Source organism: Equus przewalskii, chromosome 2 (genome assembly GCF_037783145.1).
Source record: "Equus przewalskii isolate Varuska chromosome 2, EquPr2, whole genome shotgun sequence".
Taxonomy (NCBI): domain Eukaryota; kingdom Metazoa; phylum Chordata; class Mammalia; order Perissodactyla; family Equidae; genus Equus; species Equus przewalskii.
This window is the reverse complement of record NC_091832.1, coordinates 62,917,871-62,942,361: the sequence shown is the minus strand read 5'-3', so window position 1 is coordinate 62,942,361 and position 24,491 is coordinate 62,917,871. Positions and strand designations below refer to the sequence as shown.

General features: G+C 38.7%; 1 protein-coding gene across 1 annotated transcript in view; it reads left to right on the top strand.

Moving 5' to 3' along the window:
• GALNTL6 (polypeptide N-acetylgalactosaminyltransferase like 6) overlaps positions 1-24,491 on the top strand; it is a 1,099,146-nt gene that overhangs the window by 1,005,107 nt on the left and 69,548 nt on the right. Inside the window, exon 9 of the mRNA XM_070608036.1 lies at positions 7,795-7,902. Coding sequence (XP_070464137.1) covers positions 7,795-7,902 — 108 coding nt within the window. The remainder of the gene's footprint in view (positions 1-7,794; positions 7,903-24,491) is intronic.

Genomic DNA, 24,491 nt, shown 5'->3' with positions numbered 1-24,491 from the left:
AGGGCCTCGATGCTGCTGTGACCTGTTCTCTGGATATCTTCCCTCCACCTCTCTCTGAGTCAGCTTCATTCCCTCCAACAGGCTTTCCCTCCACCCCTCAGACATGGCCCCTGAAAGCTTTCAGGCTTCCATTTTCTGCTTCACCACCAGAGAGGTAATTCCAATTTGATGAACCTCAAAGAAGCATTTCAATTAGCCTGACCTGAGTCAGGTTCCTGCCTGTGCCTTTAGGAACGAAGTGTCACTGACAGCCCAACTCAGGAGCAAAGGAGAGACGTGTTTGGGTATTTCCCCAAAAGAAGGAAGTAGTTGTCCCAACACAGAAAGCCAATTTGAAGAAGTTTTTAAAGAACTTCTATTTATTTTTGGCAGACGGAGAATCCAGAAAATTTAAGCAATAGACTCAAAATCTGGAGACATATGGAAATAATGGTAAAAAGCAAACACTTTGCCGCTACTGCACTTTCTAAGCTGCAGAATAATGAGTTAAGGAAAATGAGAGATTGTATCTTTAACTATAATATTTTATCTAAAGAAGCACGCTTAAGATATTCAGATCCACTCTTTCCTCCTCAAGAATTAATGTTTCAAATAAACCAATAAGTGATATGTCTGTTTTTCTGTTCCAGTCCCCACCAGAATCACTGTTTTTAAGGCCACCTGGTGTTACTGCAAATATGAACACCACATCTTAAAAGTAATGATCTTCTGAACAATGTACCCTCTGAAGCCCTGCCATCCCCACCCGGACCTCTTGAAGCTCACTAAATGCAAGATGCTTTGGGCTCGATTTTCTTTTATACTGACATCGCAGCATCTCTTACTTTGAAAAAAATCCTAAGCAGATGGCTCCAGAAACAAGAGCTTTTCCCCTGACACTAGAAACCACCATATCCTAATTAAAGACTGTAGATGCATTTTCCAATTTCTGTTTTTATTATCTTTCTATCAACAAATAGAAAAGGGAAATCAGGAAACGTTAAAATAAGCTGTTCCTTTTTTTTCTCCTTATCTCAAAGAATAACCTCAAAACCCAAGTTTCTAAGAATAAACCAAGGCAACAGTATGTGTGCATGTAACTTCTCTTCCCGAAGGTGCAGTTTTTATCACATCTAGCCCAGAAAAGACAGACATGGCCCTTTTCAATATCACACACCATAGCTTTTTAGGTTAACAACTAATATTTCAACTCTAAATAGATGGCAAAGTGGTCAATTATCTAGTCTTAAGGAGTCTTTCAAACTTAACCCACACAAGTCATACCGTACCATTAGAAAGTTATTTTCCAGTCCCGGAAACTTAATTACTCATTTATACATAACATGCTATATCTTTAACATCAGCCATTTCTTTGTTTTGTTATAAAACAGTTTTGAGTGAAAATAAGTTTAAGATACCTTATTACCTTAAAATTCGTACTTGAATATACTAGAGATCACAGCTTTTATTTTTAATGGCAGCTAAATGGTGGGTTATCATTAAATAACTCAATTGTCTGGAATTAACGTTACTTTACATCAATACACCAATAATTCTTTCATTCATTCAACAAACAATTACAGAGTACCAACTATGTGTCAGGCATTGTCCTAGGTGCTTAGGATACATCACTCAATAAAAGACACAAAGACCCTTGCCTTTTTTGGGGAGAGAGGCTGACAAATAATAAACAAAATAAATAAATGAGGTATCTACTGAGTTAGAAGGTGGGAAATGCTATAAGAACAGGGGCAGAGGACTGTGATGAGTTTGGGGCAAGAGGATTTAGAGCTAAGACTTGAAAGAGCTGAAGAGTTAGCCATGGGGAGTTCTGGAAGAGAATTCGGGCAGAGGGAACAGCCAGTACAAACACCCTAAGGTGGGAAGGTATCTGGCATGTTCGAGGAACAGAAAAGAAGCCAAAATAGTTTGACCAGAGGGAAGGAGGGGGAGAAGAGGTAAGGATGAAATTAGGGAGAGAGCAGCTTTTGGAACTGAATGCATTAATAAATTCCTTTTTGAGAATTTAAATCACCATTTCCATCAGTATATTACACCTCATCTTATATTCGATAATAATGTTCCCTTAGTATCCTCCTGACAATCAGTTTCTCACTGCAGCTAATTTCACATTCTGTGTGACTGGTATAATTGTATGATTCCATCCAATTTAACATTCTCTATGTCTAAATTCCAGTTTGTGGCTGATATTGAAAAGTGATTAAAAAAATAAGGAAAGCATTCAATTATTCAGTCAATTTGAACTACATCATGAAAAAAATGCTCTGTGCTCATTCACGGGTAAAATAACATTGCTTTAAAATATTTATGTTGTCAAAAGAAGACCCGTTATTTGTAAATCTAAAACATTTCTGCAAGAAATAGATACTTAAGTATGACAATGCCATAGAATTTTTTTTTTTTTAGAATATCACCACACCATACTACCAGGAAATGTCTTTTAAATATATAAACAACATCTTTCAGAACAAATATTGGATTTAATAAATGCCACAACAGTTGTGCTTTCCTAAAGAACCATGATTCCACACTGTTACCTAAACACATCTCTCTAGTGTGTCAGGAGGGATGCTTCTGCTGAAATAAGCTTTGTTATTGAAAGACTGAAAAAAATAAAGAAGTGCATGGTGACATCCACAGTATAGAAATGAAGCAACTCTGAGATTAGGGACAAGTGGCTTTTCTGTGCTTATGGTGAAAAGCAGATTGGCCCTGAGGTTGTAAGAAACAACACTGAATTGGAAAGGCCTTAGGTTCCCTACGTAAGTACAAATTCAAGCATAATTGAAACAAGAGGTGACCATGTTTATTGAGTATCTTTTATGTGCTAAGCTCTTCACTAGTAGCTGGAGATAGAGTAATAATAGTCATGGAACTTTGAGTCTAGTGAGGAGAGACGAATACTAAACAAATCATTACACAAACACAAATAAATCACTCAGTGACAGTTACCATAAGTACGGTCTCCACTGAAAGAAAGCTCCATGTGTGCAGATCTTTGAATTAGTCACACATTATAGTTCCAGCATGGGGAACAATGCCTGGCATATAGTAAGTGCTCGCTATACATTTGTTAACTCAATTAATGAATTACGTGAAGGAGAAGTATGCAAGATGGAATGGGAGCATAGAACAAGAGCCTAAACAAATCTAAGGAATCAGTTGTGATAGTGAAGCTGAACTCTGGAAAATAAATAAGAAATACGAAAAGGATCAGAGAGAGGGAAAGGGGAATTTCATTTAGAGACAGTAATTTGTGGTGGCAAGCCTTGAGGAGGGAATCTTGGTGCTTTCTAAGGAATTAAAAACAGCCCAGAGAAGAAGGGCTGGGGGACGGGCAAAAGGGGTAAAGGGGCACATACGTATGGCGACGGACGGAAACTAGACTTTTGGTGGTGAACACGACGCAGTCTATCAGAAGCTGACATATAATGAGGTACACCAGAAATTTACACAATGTTATAAGCTAATGTGACCTCAATAAAATAACTAAAAATAATAATAAGAAAATAAAAATAGCCCAGAGAGTGTGTTGTGGGGGTTGGTGAGGGACAGGGCAGAGTGATGACGGACACAAGCAAAGGCCAGATAATGCAAAGCTTTGGAAACTTTATGGAGGAGTTGTAACTATTACCTTAACAGGGATAGAAAACCAGTGAAGGATTTTAAACGGAGGCATGATATACTCAGATTTATGTTTTTAAGTAATTGTAGTGGCAATATGGAGAAAAATAAATTCTAGGATTCTATAGTTTTTTTTAACACTGAATTTAGCATTAAAAACATCTGGACAGAAGTTTCCTGAATTTGACTTAGCTGTAAAGAAAAGTTTCTGATGGGAAGAAAGTTAAGAATTAGAAGTAGGTTATCAATAGAAGACATGAATTTTGATCCACTGGAAATTGTGTAGACAGAACTCTAAGAGGACCCTCTTCCTTGGCTTACTCCCATGATTATGTTATGTTATATTACAGGGCAAAAGAGATTGGCAAATGTAATTAAGATCACTAATCAGTTTACTTTAAAATAGGATGATGATCCTCATGGGCCTAATCTAATCACAGGAGCCTTTTAAAAGCCCAGAGTCTTCTCCCACTGGTAGCACAAGAAGTCATAGAGATTTGAAGCATAAGAAGGATTCTATGAGACAGAGGTTAACCATTGCTAAGAAGGAGGGTTCACAGGCAAGGAACTGAGAATGGCCTCTAGGAGCAGAGCCTGTCCATCAACCAGCAAGAAAATGGGGGTCCTAGTCCTATTACTGCAAGGAACTGAATTCTACCAACAGTCTAAATGAGCCTGCAAGCAGATTCTTGCCCAGAGGCTCCAGAAACGAGCTCAACCCAGCAGCCACCTAGACTTCAGCCTTGTGAGACTCTAGGCAGAGAACCCAGCTGAGTCCACATGGACTTCTGACCCATAGAACTAGGAGATCATAAATGTGTGTTGTTTTAAGCCACTAAGTTTGTAGTAATTTGTTACACACCAATATAAAACTGATATGAAGATCTTTAAAAACTGTATTAGAGTGACCTTCTGAAAAGAAGTTGGTAGAATTTCATTTCTGTGTGTCTATTAGGTCATTTTGCCACAGCTTAGAAAGGAAGGCAAAGATGGTTTATCTAACTTTCCACTGTGGCAGTTGTTACCCTGGCAAACTCTGTCGCAGGAAGAATTCAGTCCACTGCTGCCTACTTTCCAAGTATTCTACAAGACCACATGAACCAAAAACACAGATAAGCCCAGAGAATGTAAGGCATTGCCCCAGACCTTGGCCCCACATCTTGCCCTCATTTGTCACCATCCCCTTGTGCTGCAGAGGAAATTGGCTACCTCACCAACTGATGAGAGCAATATGGTCACCTTTTTCATGAAAAATAACTGCCTGTGCCAACAAATCACTATGTCCCACATACAGATGATAAGAAGGCTTCTCTGCCTGGACACCTGCCTACCTTTGACCAACCAGGACTGACATTTTATTACACACGTGACTACCTAACATTCTCTGCTCTCTCATTGACCACCCCTTCATCTGTTGTCTAATTACTTTCAAATTTTGTCTCTTAAAACTGAGCAAATAATATAAGGAAATAATATCACAAATAATTACATTCACTGTATTTGATTAAAAATGTCAGAAGAGACACAAGTTTTTAAGAACCAGCTGCGCTAACAATCCCAAAATCTTGGTAACAACCTCAGCAAAGTGTCTCTATTGCTCCTCTCATAATTTGGCCCAGATTAAAAGCGGAGGCATGTGCTCTACTCCACCCAGTTTCTCAGAGACCCAGGTCCCATCTATTTAGTGACTCCTTCTAGGGTCTCAGAGTCCTCCTCTGGATCTTCTGCGATTGGTCAGGCTCTGAGGGAAAAAAGAAATCGTAAAGAAGATGGAAAAGAAAGTCCGCTCTTAATTACTTTGGCTCAGAGGTGATACACATCACTTCTGTTCACATTGCACTGGCAAGAAATAGCCATATGGCCACATCTAAATACAAATGAGCTAGACATTATAGCCTGGCAGAAGTGAGCATGGAAATTGATGAGCCCTAGCACTGTATCTCCCACAAAAGGGTAAGATGAAATCTGTGAATGATGCATAAGTTTTGCTTAGTTGTGTTAGCAGCTCGCCTTTATTAAGGATTTGGAAATAAGTAGTTCCAGTTACTATTGCTGCATAACAGAGAACCCCAATACTTAGAGGCATAAAACAACCATTTTTTTAAGCTCATGGATTCTACCATTCCCAAATTCAGAAAAGACACAAAGGGGATAGCTTGCTTCTGCTTCGGGATAGTGTGTGGGGTCTCAGCTGGGGTGACTCAACAGCTAGTGGCTGGAATCATTTAGAGGAATCTTCATTTACACACCTGGTGGTTGATCCTGGCTGTTCACTAAAACAACTGAGGCTGTTGACCTGAGCACCTACACATGGCCTCTCACGTGGTCTGGACTTTCTCACAAAGGGGTAGCCTCAAGGAATCAGATTTCTTACACGGCAGCTCAGAGTTGCAAAAACGAGTGCCTAGTGGACAGGCAGAAGCAACAGTCCGTTTATAACCTTGCCTCAGTCATTTCTGCTGTAGTCTATTGGTCTAAGAATTCACAAGCCCACCCAAATTCAAGGAGAGAGGACAGAGACCCACATCTCAATGGGAGGGTACCAAGGTCACATTGTAGAGGAGCATGTGCAATGAGAGATTTGTGGTATGCAATTTTGGAAAATTATCTTTGCATATATTATCTTAGAATCTCCCACATATATTATCTTAGGAATAACTAAATTTCAGTGTTTGAAAGGACTTTATACCTTATAGAACAGGGACTAGCACTGCCTGTTTTTTGTAAACAAAGTTTTATTGAAATACAGCTGTGCCATTTCCTTAGAGACTTGCATAATTGCAAGAGAGACCATATGACGGGCAAAGCCGAAAGTATTTACTCTCACTTGGGGTGTCATTCCTCTTAGTGAAAGGGGTTGGAAGCAAAAGTAAGTTAAGACATCAACATTTCTCTTTCTCTCTTTCAATATTTCAATATTATGCTTTAAAATAAGCGGTGTTATCCGTATTAGTCTGAGTTCTCCAGAGAAACAGAACCAACAGGATATGTATATATAAAGAGAGAGAAACATTTTAAGGAAATGGCTCACATGACTGAGGAGACTTGGTAAGTCCAAAATCTGCAAGGCAGGCCAGCAGGTTGAAGAGCCAGGGAAGAGTTGCAGTTCAAGTCCAAAGATAGTCAGCTGGCAGAAGTCCTTCTTGTTTGGGGGAAGTCAGTCTTTGTTCAATTACGGCCTTCAGCTTGATTGGATGAGGTCCATCCACATTATAGAAGGTAATTGCTTTACTCAAAGCCCACCAATTTAAATGTTAATCTCATCTGAAAAAACACCCTCATGGAAATATCCAGAATAATGTTTGACCAAATACCTGAGCGCTGTGATGCAGTCAAACTGACACATAAAACTAACCATTATAGTATATAACTCTTTTTTAATCTCTTTCTTGCAGTGAAAATAGCTCAAAATCTAGCGTATATGAAGCTTGGATTTATGTTCTGATAATTAGTCCTTTTATAGTAAGTAGTTTGTTATATAAAACCATGATTAAGTGTGTCTGTCTGAGGGCATAGTCATGTAAACTACAACCAATTAATTTTTGTTGCTACATATAAATACAGCATCTTAACACATACCTTGAGTTTAATATTTCCTGAGTCCACATCACTAGTCAATTATTTTCTGTACCTAAGAAATGATAGGGGGTAGGGAGAAATTAGAATGCAACTAAGATTTTTAAGATAAGCTCTACTGAAAGTTTCAGAATCTAGATGGAACTTAAAGTATGGATATATCTGTGTTGCTTAATTCATTAGCTTATTTTAAAAATTCCATTTTTTATGTCTTAAAATTTGTAATTGACATTTAAATTCCAATGTTATTTCTTCAAACAAGATTGTCAAAACAAATATCTCTATAAATGACATATAAGCATTAAATGCCAGTTCAATATAATATGTGTAATAAAATTCCATTAGACCAAAAAAATACCAACACATTTTCTATGGAAATTAGATTTTAGTGAACTAGTCTTTTGGTTCTATACTTTTTTTGAATCTAGGTTTAAAAATGTGGTTTTCTTTCTTGGTTAGCCATTTATAACAAATAGAAATTTTTGACTTAGAGGCAAAGAGATTTTAAGATTTGTTTGACTCTTGTTTATAATTCCTTTTTTGTGTGAAATTTACTGTTCTTTTGTGATATACTTTTAAATTTCCTCTCTTTAGGTTTGGATGTGTGGAGGAGAAATGTTTGATGTTCCATGTTCTAGAGTTGGTCATATCTACAGGAAGTACGTCCCTTATAAAGTTCCATCTGGGACCAGCCTGGCAAGAGTGAGTAACGGGGGATCAGAAGAAGTTGGGCCCGATGTGGCTTTCTGTAAGCAGAATGAGCAGCCTCACATGTGGTATAATTTAAAGTACAGTCTGGCAGAAACACTTGACCAAAGTAAAAACTCCCCCCATTGCCATCCCATTTGGAAGACTTTAGAATATAGAGAGTTTCTGTGTTCCTCCGAGTTTTATTTCCATTCCTTAAGGAAATATTAACTATTATGCTAATCCTTGTTATTAATTGTTTCAAAGCACTTTCACATGCGTTCTATTTAATCTTCACGACTACCTTCTGAGGTTGGTATTTTGGTCTTTGTTTTGTAGATGAGAAAACCGAGGCTTAGCAAGGCAGCGTGTTCATGCTCACTGAGTGATAAACAGCAGAATAGGAGTTTAAGCCCAGGTCTTTGGATGGACGTCCAGTACTTTCCTCCCACATGGAATGTAACAGGATGCCTAATAAATCACATGGCGATAGGGGTAAATAGGAGGGGGGGGGGGCGGGCAGGCAGGGTGAATGCCCAAACACTGCCTTTTCATTTGTAACTAGAGCCAACTCTACCTAAAAGTTTACCCCATTCTCAAAATTCCAAAATTGGCCAAGCCCAAGATTTTTTTCAGAATTTTTTTGAATAAAACCTTTTACTTAGACCAAATGCAAGGATACTTTCCTCTTCCGCATTTTAGAATATTTTCATACATATTTGGGAGAACATAGTCACAATATCTTCTCAAAACAATCCGGACAGTTTCTGTTTTCCATGTTACTTTCTTCATAGCTGGGTTAGTTCTGTTCACTACAATATGTACCTGCTACTGCTCAGTACAAATCTAGAAAAAGAATATTTTACCACATCCCTTTGCACAATGCTCCCCTAGGAATCTATCCTGAATTTTTCATTTTGGTTCTTCTACTAGTAAGGCTGTATTATATAACTATTTGAGTTTTTTTATATAAAGCTCAATTAACTCACGTAAGTTTTTTAAAAATATAAACTAGTTCATCAGGATTCATCGACTATCAACCTCACAAAGTCAGAGCTTTTTCTGTCTTATTTGATATTCTACTCCCAGCATCTAGAATAAGGCCTGTAGGCACTCAACAAATATTTGTTGAAAGAATTAATTAGTCAGGAAAAACTAATACAAGAAAATGTTGTGGGTTTAAGGTCTTATGAAAATTTAAACATTTTAATGAAGTATAATAAAATTATCATTTATAGTGAGTCTTTTGGGGAGAAGAAGGATTCTTCCTTATTCCCTTCCTGATATTATCTATCCACAGTGTCCATTTTTTCTTAGTCACACCCATGACCTCTTTTACAGCAGTTTGAGCTGATAGTAATGACGTTACATTACATACAACTTAAAGGGAAATAGTCATATTATTCCTCCCTCTCAAAAGATTAATCAGACATAAATAACATACTCCATTAAGCAGGCGCAGAAATACACTATTTGAAGAAAATAAACTAATCACAAAATCATGAACTGGTTAAAGAGCTGCATCTTGGGTAAGGAAATATGATTTAATTTAGTTCTAAGGCTTGATGCATATAAATCTGAAAACTCACTCAGGAAAACAGCAAGAATTCACAAAAAGGTAAATGATGGAACAGTTTGAGCCTATATCATAAATCAGCCATGTGGGTATCATAATATCCCAAAGATAATGGTGTTCTGTCACTTATCCCTTTCACTCACTCATATGGTCCCCAGCTTGTGCCCCAAACTGAATCATTCATTTGCAAGCGTGTGCTTGGTTTGTGTCAAAAGTAGAGTATAAAAGTTGGGGGGGAAAGTTGTGCTGATCCAAAAGGGTTTATTTTCAAAAAGTAAAACTACTCATATATTTTCGAGAAAGAAATTAAGTACTTTTTCAAGGACTGTCAAACATAGGGAAACTAGGACTGGCATACAAAATTTTGGCAAAAAGTGAGTATTCATTCAAATGAGAAAAGTCCATAATTCTGAATTTTAATCTTTCCCACTTAAATTTTACTTGAGGGCTCATTTTTCTTTTTTTTTCTGAACTGCGAGAGCAATCAGAAAGTCATAAATATTGAAGCTCAGCTGTCACTCTAAGGAACATTTTATGATTTTTTAAATAAAAAAGTATATTAAAATGAAAAACAATTCTGATATTCTGTGGGAGAATCTCAGCTACCTGCTCCAGCCTGCATTATCACTAAATCATCGAAATGACGAGAGGCTTTAATGATGCTTCAAATGCTTGTCTACCCAATAGGGAGTTAATCTCTCCAGCCTCGTTAGGAAATGGAGAGGAAGATGGAAACTTGACTCCAAAGGCTTGTTTTCTTATTTTACAAAGCTTGTTTAAAATGTGCACCTTTCATTTATGTACCTATATAAATTGAGGATTCCAGCAGACTTCCAAAACACACACACACACACATACACACAAATGTGTGAACAGCCTGCAGTTCTCTAAATAGCATACGAGTGTGTATTATAGAAATAAATTCAAATAATTAGTTATTCAGTACCTTCTATTTACCTAGATTACAGTCTTGCTGGAAGAGACAAGATGTCCATATATAAAATCATTGGCCGACAATACAAGACAACAAATAATTATTTAAATGTATCCTAAAGACGTGTACGGGTAGAGGGAAGAGGAGGGGAGGGGGTGGTATAGCTGTGACCTTCTTCAGTCCTCTCAAGTTAGAAGAATTGAAAGCGGACCTTCGAGGGCTCCTCAATTAAATCAACAAGGTTCTTAGAATAGAGGTTCCCAAGTTTAGGACCAGTCACAACAGTCAGTTCCTGGCCAAGTTTTCAGCCAGATCTGTGAACTGAGTAAAAGAAGAATCACAAAGCTGCATCTATCCAACTTAACAACATCTTTTTAATGCAGCAATTATAGACTTTTCTTCTTTTTTTATGTCAGGATACAAGATAGTAGATTTTTGTTAATGCCCTTATTTGGCAAAAATTAAAATTAGCATCCCTATGTCAGTTCCCACAAAATGCAAAAATCTGGGACACTATGACTTACGATTCAGCTTCATCTGGGAATCAGAGTATTCACTTATCATCAATAAAACTAGATACCTTACTGAATCGGCTGAGTCCAATGTCAGGGCCCTGGGCACGTTGTGGTGTCTTTTCACCAGGACCAGCCAGTGCCTGCAGGAAGGGATGCTCACCCCCAGGGGTGTAAGGAGACTAGAAAGACCCCAGGGCTGTAGTGACATTCCTCCCTTCTCTGGGTTGGCGCTGACCGTCATCATGGAAGAGTGAGCAGCAGATCCTTAGTGAAAGGCCCGCCGAGCCTCTTGCTGAGTGACACTGCACAGCCAGAGGTGGCTGAGTGGCAGATGGGCGGACGATTCTCCAAGAAAACCCTTCATTCCGGCAGGTGGCAAGGTGAGGCAAGCACTCTGCTGACAGAGCAGCAAGTACCGGCACCTCACAGATTCCCCTGTGAATGCCAGTGTGTTTGGGGACAATCAAAGCTACTGGACCTGAGACAGGTGGCTCTAACAGCAGGGGCTTGACAGAGGTGCAGAGTAGTCACCCCATGGCTAAACATACCAGATGACTGCAGCACAACAGTAGTCTTCACAGGAGCAACTTGGCCCCATGAGAGTTTGCCCAGGAGGGCCCCGCTCCAGCCCTGCAGACTGTGGGTGGGGCGGTCCTGGAGGCTCACTCAGACTGCATAGGAGAGAAAGGTGGAACTGACCTTCACCCTAAGTCTGTAAGGGACGTCAGAGAATGCAAATCAGGGGCTTCCATCCTTCTGTGTTTTGCCACTGACATAGTATCCATAACTTTTTCTTTGCACTTTATGACAACTGTCATCCAAACTTCAGGATAAGATCTACAAAAACAAAGAAGTTAAATGCTCAAAATAATCTGATTGCACAGGAGGACCTATTGTACTTGAAAATGTAACACATTAAAAGGGATAGAGGTAAACGCCAAGAGAACAGAGCTGGGATTGTGAATCAAGACCTGTCTGTCAGAGGCTTAACTTTCCTATCAACTGCCACTTATAGGAGGGCTGAGAATAAAGAGGGGCAGCTGGGCAGTCATGGCAGGGTCTCCAGCATGAGCAAAATCCCAGGCAGGAAGGAGCGGGCACAGAGAATGACAAAGGATCGTGTTTAGGATCTCTGGAGTCACATCGGCAATATGCACTAGAGCAGACTCTGGAGGACCGTGTACGCAGACCAGGGTGTATACTTTTTTCTTGTGGTAAGAAAGTACTCATGGCTTTCGAACAGAAAGTTCCAGAATAAAAATAAGAGGGGTAAAATGGAAAGATGCACCAACAAGTAAATATTAAAGGGGAGAAAGACTAAAGAAAGTAACATTTTGAATGCAAGAAGCATTTGTAAAGAAAATTTCCTAAAAGGTTTTTATTGGTCTGCCACACTGTGCAAGGAGAAAGAGGTCAAATGTGACTATGAGGTTCTCATTGTGGTAACTGAGAAAATAGTATTAGTACGCAACAGGGATGTGAGGAAGGGGAGGGAGGAAGATGCTGGGATTGGTTTTAGATAGGGTGGGTTATAAATGACAGCTATCCGTGGGCTCAGAGAGAGCCAGATCTGGGAGACATGCACAGACTTCCCATGCAGAATCCCGAGAGCCTACAAAAAATTTTGCCAGATTTTCTTTACCAGTAGGTTTTCATTTTTGAACAAGTATTTATCACGCCATGCACTGTGCTAGGCCCTGGAAGTGTGAGTGATGAGCAAGATAAACACAAACCTTAACTTCTCATAACAAATGGCCCTAACTGTGACAGTAAGGTAGAGTCCACACAGTCCCGCAATCTATGCATAGCAATGCCAGGAGAAATGAACTCCAGACATTGTGAGGACGAAAGGAGGGTTGAGTGAAGATAATCAAAATCACTATGGAGTGAGATCTGTATCTTATATAGTTAACTTATTTATAAACTATTTTGCATAGGTTATAATGTTATCATTGGGATTATGATATAACAGAAGAGAAAGTATAATAAATTATAAAGTATATGTCATAAATAGCAGCATTGTTTAATATATAGTGATATATGTTCTATAAGAACAGATTATATTTAATGATCCTATAGGCTACACTGTGATCTGCATACAAATTATAAGTATTTTTGGGTTTATATATTGACTTAGGGTTTCTTAGCAGAATGCAATAATCTTTGAAGATTTCCGGTGGTTATTACACTTCATGGGCACGAAGGTTTAGTCTGAGGTCTGAGGGAGAAGGGTTGTTTCACCTCTGTCAGCTGTGAAATGACTTCTTAACATGTTTCCCAAGGTGCCTTTCTTCCAGTGTCATATCTCTGGTGACATCCGGCCCTACTGACTCCACAGATCATCTCAGACTCTTGAAATTGGTGGGGGTAGAGGCAGGTATAGAGGATGTGGAGGAGGAGGAGGAGGAGGAGGAGGAGGAGGAGGGCTCCAATGTTGAAGCCAGACTACCCCAGCTCGATTAATAAATGCTTCCTCACTGTTCACCAAGGTGTCGGGTGTCCCTGTCTGAAGCAGCTGAAATGGAAGAACACAATATCTGACGTATGCAGCTCTCCCTTGTTTATGTCAGAAAAATACATCAGTAGAGGAAAGCATTAACAAGACCAAAATGACTAGCTTGATATCAGAAAATAAAATCACCGACAAGGCTATAAAGTATGGTGATGAATGGAAAGTCCGCACTCCCCAAAATTGACCTTTCCCCCTTGATGATTGTAAATCAGTTTACTCTCGTAAAGCTGCCCAGCAAATAAGAGCTGTGGCATGACAACCTTGGCCATCAACCGCATCCAGCACGGCTTTCCACTAGTCTTAAAACTACAGAGTTCAGATGCTTTATTTGAAACTATCATTGAGTTCAGGGATATGGTGGGCTCTCATGGGCATTCTCACAAAAAGCAAGAGAAATGAATTCTTCCCAAAAGACTCAGTCTGCAAAAAAGGCTAAGACTTCTGTGCAGAAGCAATTCCTCTGAAAATAATAACTATTTCTAATTCTTCCTTACAATATAACAAAAAGGGCAATATGGCTGTCCAATACTTGTGTCAGGAACTTAAAATGATTCACATATTGCAAAAATGTATTTGTTTTTCTCCCCTCTTGGCCATATTTTAAAATACAATGTCTCCTATTTAGATGAAATTTTTTATTTAAAAAATTCAAGCATCTTCCATAAATAATATTTTATTATTCTCCATGAAAGCTTCCCTAAAAATCAATTGTAAGTTTTTTTTTTTTTGAGGAAGATTAGCCCTGAGCTAACTGCTGCCAATCCTCCTCTTTTTGCTGAGGAAGACTGGCCCTGAGCTAACATCCGTGCCCATCTTCCTCCACTTTATATGTGGGACGCCTACCACAGCATGGCGTGCCAAGCAGTGCTATGTTCGCACCCGGGATCCAAACCGGTGAGCCCTGGGCCATCGAAGCAGAATGTGCGCACTCAACCGTTGCCACCAGGCTGGCCCCAATCATGAGTTTCTTATGTGACAATAATGGTTCAATAAATTATTAAGACATGATGAGTCCATTGCATGTTAGGAAGATAAATGTCATCTCCGGCCTCAAAGCAGGCTCAGGTTGGAGAAATTCTTCAATAAATATTTATCAAGTACCTACTATGTGCCAGGCAGAAATGTGTAGAGCATGCCACATATCCTAAGCCAACAGCATTGAGACCTTCCAGTTAGATCAAACTGTCCCTTTGTAATGGAATGTCACCTCACCCAAGGGCATTGCCCCACGCTGGAGATAAGTTTCTGGCACACAACACTGATAGAACACTTACACTCACCCTTTAGTGACGTCCCTTTTTTGAACATTGGGCATTGTATGCTCGTTTTGCATATGAGGAAAATAAGACAAAGTAAAACTATTCTGTCTGCCAAGGACCTAGAGAGAGGAGAGGGAAACATGAAACACACATTTATTCCCCACTGCTAGACTCTCACTTACTCTCTTAATCCCTAACCCAGGGGTATCAGAATTTTTTTTAAGCATCCATATGTTTCTTATCTGTTTGTTTAATAAATCACAACAGAATCACAAATTGTCTTTAAAACTTTTCAACAATATGGACGTAAAGCACAGACTTATCCTCCTAAAAAAGAAAGAGAAGTAGCAAATCTCTGACAGGTACAGTCTCCTGTCACTTGGAAATATCTTGAAAAAAACGTGTGAGGTAAAGACAACAACATTATCTTAAAGCTCAGTGATTTCCACAAAACTTCTCAAAACTAACTTTTAGTTTGGTTTTCTCCCTATTTATCTGCTCTACATATTTTTTCCCAAACACTCCCACGGGTGCTATCTTCTTCCCAACATTAAAGCATTTTGCTCAATTTAATTGTTTCAAATATTCCTCAGTGCTTTCCCAAGTTTCAGCTCAGCCATGGCTTGTGAATCAATTAGCTAATGCTTTCTAGTGTGCAAAACAGAGCTTGTAATTGAGACAGGCAATCCCCAAACTATGGAAACAATATTCAACATTTTCGGGGCTATGCAGTGAGGACCAACATTCCGCAATAGTTTTCTGTCAAGCCTATTGGAAAATTTTATAGATTAAATACAAGATTTAAATGGGGGTCCTAGATATTTACATGATAATTAGCTGCCATGATTAATCATTACGTTTACTTTGTCATTCTTAATGAAATTAAAATGGGAATTATTTTCTCTTTCCTCTGGTACATTTTCCAGTCCACTTTTGGTCACTCTTTCATCTAGGAAGAGCACCTTGGCACTTTATGCTGTTATTTAGCATTTATATAGCTTTCTTTGTTCAAAGCACTTGAGAAACAAACTACTTGGTGAGCCCTATTTGTGGACTAGGGGGAATTATAATTGCGTTTTCATCGTTATCGTCATTAGAACTGAACATTTTCCTGCATTCACAACTCCACTGGAGACTCGTAAAGGAGAAAGCTTGCTTAGGCAAAATAGGTCCCCGCTGCTACAAAATTAAGCTGCTGAAACTTAAGCAAATTAAGATATTTTGGCATGCCATAATCTCAATAGCCAAAATGCAACTTTGCGAGAGGGAGCAGGGCTGGCTGCTCTATAACTCCGCCTCTAGGACCCCAGTTGGATGATGAAGCCACAGGAGCACCTGGATAGGAGGGACTCATTTTGTGGAATTATCTTCTTACCATGAGATGTGTAAATGCACAGTGACACTGTGCTTGCTGTTGTTAGTGCTCGTGGAGTCAATTCCAGCTCCTAGTGACCCTGTGTACAGCAGAGTGGAACCCTGCCTGGTCTTTTTGCACTATCCTCTCACTTTCTAGCCTATATCATCCTCATTATCTTCCAGCCTAAGACAGTACTCCACTGCCTTTCATAGGGGTTTTCATGGCCAATTTTTTCAGGAGTGGCCAGATCCTTCTTCCTACTGTCTCTTAGTCTGGAAGCTCTGCTGAAATCTGTCCACCATGAGTGATCCTGCTGATATTTGAAATCCCAGTGGCATAACTTTCAGCAACACGCAGTCACTACAGCATGAGAACCTACAGATAGGCGATGTGGTTCCCTGACCAGCAAAAGAGCCCAAGCCATGGCAGTGAGAGCAACGCAACATAACCACTGGACCAAGAGTGCTTGAGGCCTCTGCTGTTTCATTTCCATTCTAATCACTCTTGTTTCTAATAGTTTATTAGTTCATGGCAAGAATTCCATTTCCAACTGCAATTCCAACCCCAGTATACCTCCTTTTTTGATGTCATTTGAAGTGGAGAAAATAGTTCCATTTGGTATCTGTAAACTGAGAAATGGTCAAAAACCAATTGGCAGCTTTGTGATGACTGGATCTTTTTGGTGTTCTAACTCTGAAAATAGTTTATAAAAGTAAAATTTCACAGATTGCCTAAACCTTGAATAGATACAATTTTCAACCTAAGGACCCTGAATGAACTATTAAAACATAGGGAATTTTTTTCTACCTGTTTTGAAAGCATGGAAAATAAAACAGGGCCTGCTGATAACAAATGGAATAAATGCTGTAGCGCCGTTTAGTTTAACCACAGTCTGTTTGAATGCTCGCTGTGGATGCTCTTGTAAGGGAACAAAACACTTGATACCCTCTTTGGCTGATGGTTAGAAAATACTGGTTGAGATTTTTTAAAAGTAGCAAATGTATTAATAAAATCTACAAATAAGATCATACTGCCTTTTGTACTCAAGTTGCTGTAGCATGAGACACCATTGGCTTGATTGCCGGAAATGAACGTCCTTCAGTTTATCCCCCAGGTGTCTCTAGACATCCCCAAAAGGCTTCCTCTCACGTGCTCACATACCCATTTGTCAGATGCAGTACCCACTCTGCACCACCCGTCACTTGCTTCTTCTGCTTGTGTGCCCCCTCGACTCAGTCTCTTGCCTGTGAAGCCATTGGAGAAGCTATACCACCACCACCATTCACAATAAGAGCATCAGCTTCTAGCTCGTGGTGCTGTCTTTGAAGAAACCAACCCTCAGTCCTCAACGGGCCAGAACTTCCCTGGATCCTGGATAGGCAGGATGGCCAACTCCTAGCTGTGGGCCATACATCCTCACTTGAACACAAAGACCTCTGTTTATATTGGGCTCCCTTCAACACTTCCAACAGCTAGTGGTTTTCTCCATTTTCTCAGAATTTCAAGAAACCAATCATGAAAAATAATTCCATTATATTCTAATCCTCAATCTCAGACAAATATAGTCTTAAGAGATGAAAAAAAGTAAAACAAGATAAAACAAACAGAAACTATTCTTTCACTTTTGTCCTATCATCCTATTTTTTGCTTCTGAGGCTAGGTTATAAAAGGCATCGCGGCTTCCACCTTGATCTCTGGGATGGCTTGCTTTGGGCGAAGCCAGCCACTGCATCATGACGACACTTAAGCAGCTCTGTAGAGAGGCCCAAATAGGGGAAAACTGAGCCCTCCTACCTATAGAAAGCACCAATTTGCCAGATATGTGAATGAGCCACCTTGGAAGAGGATCTTCCAGCCCCATTCAAGGGTTAAGATGACTGCTTCCTTAGCCAAAACCTGACTGAAACTCATGAGAAATCCAAGCCAGATTGCCCAGCCAAACCACTCCAAGTTCCAGACCCACAGAAACTGTGAAAGATAAAAAAAATTTGTTACTGTTTTAAGCCACTCCATTTTGGGATAATTTGTTATGTATCAACAGATAACTAATGCAGCTGTTTCTGTTTACCAGTCCTTCATTGCAACGTTCAGCCTAACTTTATCTTAAGGGACATGATTACCTCAGGTGGCCCATTTGAAGCTTAAAAATTAAGCAAGCTTGTGCATCAAAGGATACTGTCAACAGAATGAAAAAGTAACTCATCAAATGGGAGAAAATATTTGCAAATCATGTATCTGATAATGATATCATATATCTGATAAGGGGTTAATATCCTGAATATTAAAGAACTCCTACAACTTAACAACAACAAAAAACAACCTGATTTAAAAATGGGCAAAGAACTTGAATAGACATTTCTCCAAAGAAGACATATAAATAGCCAATAAGCACATGAAAAGATGCTCAACATCACTAAACATTAGGCAAATGCAAACCAAACCCACAAAAAGATATCACTTCATGCTCATTAAGATGGCTATTATTTAAAAAAAATCAAAACAAAACAGAAAACAGTGAATGTTGGAAAAGATGTAGAGAAATTGGAACCCTTGTGCACAGTGAGAATATGAAATGGTGCAGCCACTGTGGAAAACAGTATGGAGATTCCTCAAAAAATTCAAAATAGGATTAAGATATGATCCAGAAATTCCACTTCTGGGTATATATACAAAAGAACTGAAAGCAGGGACTCAAACAGATGTTTGTACACACGTGTTCATAGTAATAGTCAAAACAGAGAAGTAAACCAAGTATCCATTGACAAATGGATAATGAAGGTGTGGTATATACATACAATGGCTTATTATTCAGCCATTAAAAAGGAAGGAAATTCTGACAGATACTACAAAATGGATGAACCTTGAAGACATTATGCTAAGTGAAATAATCCAGTCACAAAAGGACAAATACTGTCTGATTCCACTTACACGAGATATCTAGAATAGTCAATTCATACGTGCAGAAAGTAGAATGATGGGTACTGGAGATTGAGAGAAGGAGTAATAAGGAGTTATTGTTTAATGGGTTTAGAGTTTAAGTTGAGGAAGATGACAAAAGTTATAGAAACAGGTGGTGGTGATGCTTGCACAACCATGTGAATTTTTTTTTTTAAGAATTTTAAGAATTAAGGTGTTTTATTTCTTCGTAAAAATACACATCAGGAGTAGTTTTAACACTCATTCAAACTATATCTCTTATAATTTATGCTAGAGAATGAGCGTTCTTTTCTATGCCTTGGCATAGAAATTTTTATTGCCTTTTTAAGTTTGGATCCCCTTCCAATATTTTATCCTTTATGCTTCCGATGTTGTGAAATATATGCCATAGTTCCTGTGATGTGAAGTTTTTGCTGGTCTCACTTCCTCTGAGACATCTTCATCCCTTCATCACATGCATTTCCTCATTTACGTTAATAAATGCACCCTCACCGAGTTCCCTGGCTGCATTTCTGGAGTCTCTCAAATGACAGTAATGTCAACATTTCCATGGTCAATCATTTTTTCTAGAAATTCTGTTTGAATTTCACTTCCAGCATTATAACTTTTTGTTTCTTTGCTGCTCTTTCATCTTTGTTGACTGGTTTTCTCTTTTCTATTAACCATTTTTGTAAAATACCACCTGGGTTGATCTGTGGGAAACCAGAAAGCAACACAACTATGTGCTTTGCTGTCTGTATGTGAACTGGCTAACAGATGTGGAATGATGAGTCACCAACAAACTTTGAAAGAAGTGATGTGATTGGTCACTAATCATAATGTGCATCTGTTATTTACAAAGTGATTTGTGGCCTGAAGAGCTAAAAGCAACTTTTGTACCTTATGCAATTACTCACAGTTAACATACCACAGTAACTGAACTCTGAACTGTGTTTTGGGGAGCATGTAAATTTCCTTAATGCCACTGAACTGTGCACTTAAAAAATGGTTAAAGGGCAAATTCTATGTTTTGTATATTTTGCAACAACAACAAAAACTAAGCAACCTGATCCTAAAATTCATCTAAAAGTGCAAAGGACCTAGAATAGCCAAAATAAGTTTGATAAAGAACAAAGCTGGAGGACTCACATTAGCCGATTTCAAGACATTCAAAAGCTACAGTAATCAAGACAGCAGGTATTAGCAACAAATGGATCAACGGAAGAGAATAAAGAGTTCAGAAATGGATTCTTGCATGTGGTCACACATTTCTAAAAAAAAACAAAGAAGAAAAATTGTGAGGATAGGCAAAGATTTCTTAGATATGACACCAAAGTCACTTATCACTAGAAGAAAAAATTGATAAATTGCACTCCATGGAAATTAAGACCCCCTGCTCTTCAAAATATGTTGTTAAGAGAATTAAAAGGCAAGAAACGGACTGGGAGAAAATATCTACAAATCACGTTTCTGACAAAGGACTTGTATACAGAATGTATAAAGAATTGTCAAAGCTCAGTAATAGGAAAACAACCCAATATTTTAAATGGGCAAAAGATTTAAATAGATCACCACAGAAGATACACAGATGGTAAATAACTCCATAAAAAGATGCTTACATCATTAGTTATTAGGGAAATGTAAATTAAAACCATAATGAGATAGCACCACACATTTTTATAATGGCAAACATAAAAAAGACTGACCATACTAAGTGTTGGAAAGGTTGTAGTCACTGGAGTGCTCATGCACTGCTAATGGAATGTAAAATGGTACAGCCACTCAGGAAAATAGTTTAGCAGTTTCCTTAAAAGTTAGACTACCTAGGAGCTGGCCCGGCGGCATAGAAGTTAGTTTCGCATGCTCCACTTTGGTGGCCCAAGGTTCGTGGATTCAGATCCCAGGCACGAGCCTATACACCACTCATCAAGCCATGCTGTGGCAGTATTCCACATACAAAATAGAGGAAGAATGGCACAGATGTTAGCTCAGGAACAATCTTCTTCAAGCAAAAAAATAAAAAAGAGGAAGATTGGCAACAGATGTTAGCTCAGGGCCAATCTTACTCACACACACACAAAAAAGTTAGACTACCTAGCATATGACCCAGCTATTCCACTTCAAGATATTTACTCAAAAGAAATATAAGTAAATGTCCATACAAAGATTTATATAAGATTGTTCACAGCAGTTTTATTTGTAATAGCTCAAAACTAGAAACAACCCAAATGTCCAGCAACAGGATAGGCAAATTGTGGTATATCCACATGATGGAATATAGTAAAAAGGAATACATGCAACTATGTGGATGACCCTCAAAATAATTATGCCAGACAAAAGAAGTCAGACGAAAAGAGCATGTACTTTATGATTCTATTTACATAAAATTCTAGAAAACGCAAACTAAATTATAGTGACAAAGAGTAGATCAGTGTACAACAGCAAGAGTGAATCATAACATAAACACGTGGACTGTGGGTGATAATGACATACCAGTATAGGTTCATCAACTGCAACAAATGTATCACTCTGCTGGGGGGTGTTGATAATGGGGGTGGCTATGCACATGTAGGGGTAGGGGGTAGATGGGAAAATTCTGCATTTGACCTTCAATTTTGCTGTAAACCTAAAACTGCTCCAAAAAAGTAAAATCTCAATAAATTTTTTTTTAAAAACTCCATCAGTGTTTCCCTGGATATGATAGAGGTGCCAAAGAAAGGAAACAAGGAGAGGGATTTCAAAGGGGCCTATGGAAACATTTGGAGATGATGGATATGTTCATCATCTTGATTGTGGTGATAGTTTTACTAATATACACATATGTCGAAAAGTACCAAATTGTACACCTTAAATATGAGCAGTTTATTGAATATCAATTATTCTTCAATACAGCTGTTTTCCAAATTGAGCTTATATGCATTTTTTTAATAAGATACGTAGTTAAATAATTTGGGGAGTTGTTTTTTATTTATTTGTCCTATATCTAAAGGCTACATTAAATGCTATCAGAAACACTACCATAAATATCCAAAATATCCAGCCAAAAAATATAATAGAGATATAATTAAATTATATTGAAACAGCCAAGAGCAGGGCACCACTTGCAAACGGCTCACACAGCCTTGGGGAAGAAGAGAGAGGAAATCGCCTGTCAGAGAAACCTCTCTTTTTAGGCCTGGATTAGCCATCCTCTCCGTATGCTGAAGGCTTCCCATCGACTTCAAAGTCTTCAGATCAGAGAAAAATAGCACTCTGCGGCTGAATAATTGTATGAGGTTGAGGCTTTCTTACAGAGATTCTCTTTTGAGCTGTATCCATGATGACATTATCACATTATCAATGATAAGAGGGCTTTGGGGTGGGACTACCGAGCTACTAAAGGACACTGAAGCTTCAAAGAGGAGAAATGAAATGCATTTAAATCAAAGTAGAATTTTTTTAAAGTCACAGGGTGGTGATGCAATCCTTGCTGGAGGAGTGACTGTGACAAATATGACAGTGTTTCTGAGTGAGATTGGCTTTGATAGCTACTAACAGTTTCTGGGGGGAAAGCACCAAAAAAAAAAAAAAAATGATAGCTGAAGACAGAGAAATCTTTGACTAAACTCACCATAATACAGCAGCTTAATATTGACACCAGCACAGCACGTGGGTTGGGATCACATTGGTGCACGTGTAATGATTGCACCCTGGTCAAAGAAATAGAAACACGCCGCCAAGGTGAGTTGTCCCAGATATTACACACACACGGGACAGCCTCGTGGCCAGAGAAAACAATTGACTCCCAAATAATATGCTGAGATACTGAGCAGGGATTGTATTTTTAGAATGATCGAACAGTAGGGTCTAAAATGTTGCTAGCAAAAAAATAATTAGTAGATAGATTTATGCAGTTTGATGAACCAGCAGGTATAATGGAACTATCTGTTTTCCTCATGCTGCACAATGAAGATGATCAGTCAGAGCTGGAAATCTGTTCTTGTGAACTGAGATAGAAAGGTGATTTAATATTCCTGGTAAAATATCAATTCAAAGACCCAATGAGTATTAGAATTAAGGAAAGATTTAGTGCTGGATACTGCAAAGAAAACAAGACTTGAATTCTAAAGACCTCTGATATAAGGCTGAATGTGTTAAGTGTGTTAATAAGTATTTGGGCAACACAGAGAAAGGAGAGATCAATACCAGTTTGGGTTAATAGGGCCACATCTTATGATACACAAGGAATCACAGAAAGGTGACATAAAATAGAGGATGCTATCAATGTCTTGTACATAGAAGGTGCTCAGAATAACAGGTTTTCTTTCATTTATCATTCAAGAAGTATGAAAGTTTGTAGCTTTTAAAAATAGAGAAATCCTTCATTTGCTTTCTACATCAATTTCTCAGCTCTAGCCAGTAGCTATCTTTCTCAAACTCTTACATGACGTCTGTGCTGGGTACAACCCCTGCAGGTGAAAACCACCTGGATCCACCCTGAATTCCCAGGATTAGGCCCCCTGCCTCAAACTCCCTTGTCTACACTACACTCAGAGCCTAGACAGGGCCCAGCCCAGATGTGCAGAGACAGGAGGCCTTCACCTACTTCTAGCCATGCTGAGCTCTCACCTCTAGCTACCATTTAGTACTCCTGCTATCTTAAGTTACAAGGCTGCTTCTCTGCTTGCTTCACAAAGACAGGGCCAGCAGGATCCCACCTGTTAGAAACAGAAAAGCAGGAGGATTGGGAAGCATATTTAGATCAACTCTGTGTTATAGCAGGCTTCTCTACAGTTTGGAACTTTCTAGAATAATTTCCACAGAAGCAAAACATTCACTATGCATTGGAAATGTCATCAAGATATGCCAGCTTCTGCATATACAGTCACTTAATGAATTAAAAAACATTCATAGAGCACGTATTATATGCATTTATGTATATGGGGAGTAGAGTTGCCAGATTTAGCAAATAAAAATATAGGATGCCCAGTTAAATTTGAATTTCAGATAAATAATTCTTTTAGTGTAAATATGTCCCATGTGTTAAAAGATAAACGGAGGCATATTAAAAATTTTAAGAGTTTATTTCAGCAAAAATCAATTCCAATTGGGCAGCGCTAAACCAGAAGTGGTTAGGAGCGCCCCTCGGACAGGAGCCAAGACTTAGCTAGAGAAAGCGCAGAGAGAAGAAAGGAAATTATTTGATTACCGACAACTTAAAGCTTAGTTGTGATCCGCTGTCATTAGAGTTTTGATTTCGTAAATTCGAGACATTTACAGACCTAGATTTTGGTTTGCTTACTAGGCTGCCACAGCATTCGAGCCACATCAGTCTGAAGGCCTCTTTGTTTAATTAATTTAACACGTGATATTAATGATAGACGTATTACACAAGTATTAATTAAACATGTTAAAAAATTATTTGTTTACCTGAAATTCAAGTTTAACTGTGTGTCCTGTATTTTAGCTGGCAACTCTAATTGGAAGGAATAAGAAGAGAGTTTCTGAGTGGGTGAGATCTGCAAATACGAGGAAGAAGGTCGTTGAAGCAGGAGG